This window comes from Lepeophtheirus salmonis, chromosome Z (genome assembly GCF_016086655.4).
Source record: "Lepeophtheirus salmonis chromosome Z, UVic_Lsal_1.4, whole genome shotgun sequence".
Lineage (NCBI taxonomy): Eukaryota > Metazoa > Arthropoda > Copepoda > Siphonostomatoida > Caligidae > Lepeophtheirus > Lepeophtheirus salmonis.
Window position 1 is genome coordinate 16,227,269 of NC_092584.1, and position 4,981 is coordinate 16,232,249.

Consider the following 4,981-nt stretch of genomic DNA (forward strand, 5'->3'; position numbering starts at 1 on the left):
AAAAACACCTTTCATTTTTCGTTATTGTGCAGAAAGCCTCTAAAACCGGCAATGGTAATGATATTATTATTACTTCCGTCTTCCTCTTCAGTATTACTGTCTGAAGAGTCCTCGTTACCAGAGGTGTCTTCTTGTGTAAAAGACGAATTACTCTCTGAGCTGTCATCCTCATACCAATCAGGATTTTCCAACAACTTTTTAATATTACTTTCAAGTTGACTCACACTTTGATCCTTGAATATCAGAGAAATGACCTCCAAAATTTGAGCACTCCTGTTACAAAATAAAAATATGGTTCATACTGTATACTAAATCTTTGAATGATTACCATTGATTTGAGTCGGTGTCTTTTTCAATAGCCAATAGAATGAACTTATCTAGACCCGCAGCGAAAAAGTTCCAAATTATTTGATTCTGACGTTGACTTCGAGCAGATGAAACAGTTGTTGAGGAGTGGGATTTGGGTGACACGGATTGATCAGATATAGTATTTGAAGGCTCTGGTATGTTCAAGATATTAATAATTAATCGAAATATATGTTGTATTATATTTGACTCATTTGTATTGTATGACAAATCCTATACATAAAAATTAGAAACATGTATATGAGTACCATCAAAGTTATGATTTATGTATAAAAGACGTACCTCGTTTAGAATAAAATGAGCAGGGGGTATTATTTTGCCCAGTAAAGGACTGTTTGTAAACTTATTTTTCACTTCATCCAAAAATTTTACCAATTCATAGTGATATTGATTAGAATCGGTGGTACTATTGACGACATCAACATGGTCCTCAATTGGTATTGTGAGCTCAGATAATACACTATCAATATGGAAAAATATTATATAAAAATGTGTTCTTGTAAATATATCAGTTGATTCTAACGTTGTTGTTTTTTTGGGTTTTTTTTACTTTTTCAAGCATATTCTATTAGGACTAAAGTAAAAATTTCAAAAATATAAATTTATTTTTTAAACTCTTGACCACTACTTGACTTAAATTCATTAGAAATGAGTGACATGGACAAGCGCTCTGTAGAAATTAATCTCTTGAGCTCAATATACACGCCCCGGTTGTTCCTAGAGAAGAAAATATGGGGTGTAGAAAAAGTAGTGAGATCTGCCTCTAAGTAGTAATTAAAATACTCATAATTGATCGGGATTAGGTTGTAGTTTCCCCCTCTTTATAGGTATTAGTTATTCCTTCCACTATCCCCCAAAAAATCATATAATAGGCAGTATTACCATATGTCTCGCTCCCCTCTTTCCTCCTGCTCTGACACAAATTGCATTACTACTGCCGAGGGACTAAGACATTCAGTTGTTCCAAGGAACTTTATAAATTTTTATAAATAAGTGTTTAATTTAAACTTTAAAGAAGGAACAATAAATATATGTTACCCTGTAATGTAAAAATGGGGGTATTTTTAGGTATAGTTTGCAAGTGTACATGAATTTTATTATGCTCAAAAAAGTGGGAAAAAATGTTAGCCCTACTCACTTTATCATAGCCTCATAAATATATAGATTATCTTCAACATGTGCATTGATGACGGGAATGATATCCGTATCCATAGAGTTTCTAAACATGATCATTTGTCTAATTTTTTTGCTTGACTCAGAGTCACAAAGTTTCCTACATATGTTTTCTAATTTCTCTTGTGCATCATCTGACAGATGATATTTGTCTCCAATAAAGCAGCCCAGCTCCAGGACTTCCATGTCACTGGAAGGAGAAATAGCTGCCCAGTCCATCTGAAATAGATATAAAAATTTGTCATTCACTTTGAACAAAAAATAATATAGAAAAAACTCAAAAAAGTATATTTTTTTTAGATGACAGCTTAAAATATTGTGATTGGTGATGGCGACCTAGGTCGATTTTCACAGGACGGTAATATATAATGAGTGTTAGGTCGTTCTTCATACATCTCAGTTCTAAAAAATATCCCTATATATTCATATTTTTTAAACTGGAGTCTTGAATGTATTATTTTTGGTTTTCATATGGTTATAAAATATTTTCTAGATTATAGATGTTGTTTTATTGAAGACCTATACTTGTTCTAAAAACGTAATCTCCATATAGCTATATCAAGTTACTTCCCTTTGTTCCTTGACTTGTCTCCAAATCATTCCAAACATCAAAGATTTATCCATAAAAGGTTTCATCACATCAAAATCAGGTTGTGTGATTTCAATCCCTCCTAATTACTTCCCAGCCTAAATATACTTAATTTCGGAACAACTTGTAATGTAATCTTATTATTCATTAAAAAAATCCGGCAGAAAATTGACAATTAAACTGAAATAATCAATCATAATTGACCTTTACTTTTTACTGGAAATCTTTGAAGTTGTACTATAAGATTTATTATTTACTTTTAGCTGGAGGAAAAATTAACTTTCAAACACAATCCTTCTTTTTCCTAAATTTTGTATGATTAGACACATATGGTAGGAACAGTATTCAAGATAACTTCATAAATAATTTAGTTTGAATGTTGCAATGTTTTTCATCAATTGTTTTTACATGTAACTTTCATCTATATAGTTATTTAACGTCGAAATATGCCTTTGAATCGTAATTATACTCTAAAAACTTGATTCAAATAAAACAGTTTTTAAAGAGCAGTCCGATTGCAGTTGAAGGTTTTAATATGGTATTTTTCGGTTTTTTACAGCTTTAATAACAATAATATAGGCTGTTAGATAGTAACATATGCATCTATGAGATGAGTTGCAAGAGAACTAGAATTCAGAACGGAAAAGTTCTTTTATGCGATTTTTGATCAAAGTCATCATGAAAAAGAGTTCAAAGCTGGATTGAGTTACAGATCTGAAATTTTATTTTTAAATTTCTTAATAATAGGTTATTTCATATATCAAATGTTATTCCAATCGGATGGAGAAAAAAATGTATATTTTCTATGAAATAACTAGGGTCTATTCCATACATTTGTATTTCAAAATAAAGCAGTCGATATGTTAAAAACTCACCTTCGATTTAATTGGGTTACAACGATTTGGCGAGAAAAGTACTTAGGATGATCCAATAAGAACCAATTCTTTATGTAGAGGCAATGTATATTTTATAGAACAATCAAACGCTTTGGCTGTCGAAAGAATACTATTTTTAATAATAAAAAGGTTTTACTTATCGCATTTGAAGAGAGTGTGTGAGTTTTCTCTTATGGTTTGTAATATGGTAGACCCTCGGCTTTTCTATTATTGCTTTCTCATTTATGTTTATCTTTCAATAAGGGAGTCCATCAAAAATTTATTTTACTCCTTTTTTGGAATTCCTTTATGATATTTATTTCTTGAACTATTATCTTTTGTTTTGAATTTTTGAAAAATAAAAATACTCTAATTTCAAATCTTTATACTATAAGAAGTGTTAGATCCGTTCCAGGACTGATTTTATAATTAGTCTACCCGAAAGCTTTAAACTAAGAAGAGAAAGGCAACCGTTAGCCTGAGGAAATTGTATCATCAGTTGTTTTTTTCCCCACAAGATGTCGCTCATTGATTTATTTATACTCAAGAAGATCAGACGCATTTTATGTATATCTAAGTATTTATATTTAATACTCATATTGATATTCTAGTCTTTATAAAGTTAATTATTACACTTTTTAATTATAAATCTGCCACAAAATGCCAAATTGTCATCGCTAATATATTGATGCCTCTCTATATTTATTTCTCCATGCCCTGGACCATCAGGGTTGCATTTTGAATTTTTCAAAAGTTTTTAAAATTTACTTTTTAGAAACCGCAAAGGATTTTTTAAGGAAGTATTCATAAGGGGGTTGTCCTTCATGAGCACTAGATCTATAACTTTTAGTCATAAAGAAGAACAAGTGACATTAAAAATTACAGACTCTTGAATACCTGAATATTGAATCGAAGACTTTCCCGGATTATCCCATACATCATATCAACGGATCAGAAAGGATTGATGTCGTCAAGCCTGATAGAGAATATACAGGGCCCTAAAAATGATGGCATAGACTTATGGGCATCATTCAAGTACGTTACATTTTTTTGTCAACTTCGAAACGGCATTCGATACTGTCTCACAAAAGTTTGTTGACGAAGAGCTTTTCTTCGTATAAAGCATTATTTCTATGGAAATCATAAAAACTTTTTTAGAAGAAACTGCCGGATGGGTATGTTATCATGTTCTTGGCCATCCGTAGGAACTCATTATCGAGGATTGATAATCTCGGTGTTCATTCTATGTTTTGCATTCAATGTGGAGCTTGACAAGGAGATTTACGATCCCTCTTTCTAATCTCAATGATTGGATTGAAGGATATTATCAGCTACAACTCCGGCCTTGAAGGTCTGAAAATAAAGGAAAAGTCACTGAAGTGCTTATCATATGTGGAAAATCTTATCTTATTTCTAACGGAACCCAGAAAAAAAAATATAAATATCTCCCATGCCATTGAAGCCAATCAGGATATTAAAAAAAATCGGGTGTCTCCCTCAACATCTAGAAGACTAAGATGTTATCCAACTGTGACGACTATCTTAATACATATGATGGTCTTAGGGAGTTATGGTTTGTTAAGTCTTTCTCACTTCAAGGTATTGAAGTTTCTAGCTGCAGTGCCGATACTGGGAGAAGAAATGATTTGCAAAAATTTATGGAGTATATAAAAAAGCGTCAGATTTTTATGTAATACACCACTTACTAGATAGGAGAAATTGAAGGCCTGGGATATCAATATCCTCCCCATAAAAACAATCCATCTGTTAAGATATATGCCCTTGTTCAAAGATGATAAGCGAGAGTATATATTATTTAAAGGAAGTTTGAGTATTGGGGGATGCAAGAGAATGACATTTAGAATGTCCTCCCATTACTATATTCAAACAAACAACTTAATTATAATCCTCGACTGAACAGTAGGAGTGAGTTCCCCAGTATTGCAGGGATTACTTCTGCAGGCCAATATATATCAGA

At 31.8% G+C, this 4,981-nt stretch overlaps 1 protein-coding gene across 1 annotated transcript; it reads right to left on the minus strand.

The window, feature by feature from the left end:
• Positions 1-11: 11 nt before the first annotated feature.
• On the minus strand, positions 12-3,141 carry LOC121131326 (protein timeless). Its single transcript, XM_040726807.2, has 5 exons — positions 3,004-3,141; positions 1,505-1,758; positions 649-826; positions 329-579; positions 12-273 (listed from the first exon to the last, which is right to left on the minus strand). The coding sequence occupies exons 2-5, from the start codon at positions 1,756-1,758 to the stop codon at positions 12-14; spliced, it is 945 nt and encodes a 314-aa protein (XP_040582741.2). The 5' UTR covers positions 3,004-3,141.
• Between the last annotated feature and the right edge of the window lie 1,840 nt (positions 3,142-4,981).

Coding starts and splice junctions, on each gene's coding strand:
- LOC121131326 (XM_040726807.2), bottom strand. CDS start 1,758: ATGGACTGGGCAGCTATTTCTCCTTCCAGTGACATGGAAGTCCTGGAG. Junction 827..1,504: donor ATTTATGAGGCTATGATAAA/GTGAGTAGGGCT, acceptor CCATATTGATAG/TGTATTATCTGAGCTCACAA. Junction 580..648: donor CTCATTTTATTCTAAACGAG/GTACGTCTTTTA, acceptor TTTTATGTATAG/GATTTGTCATACAATACAAA.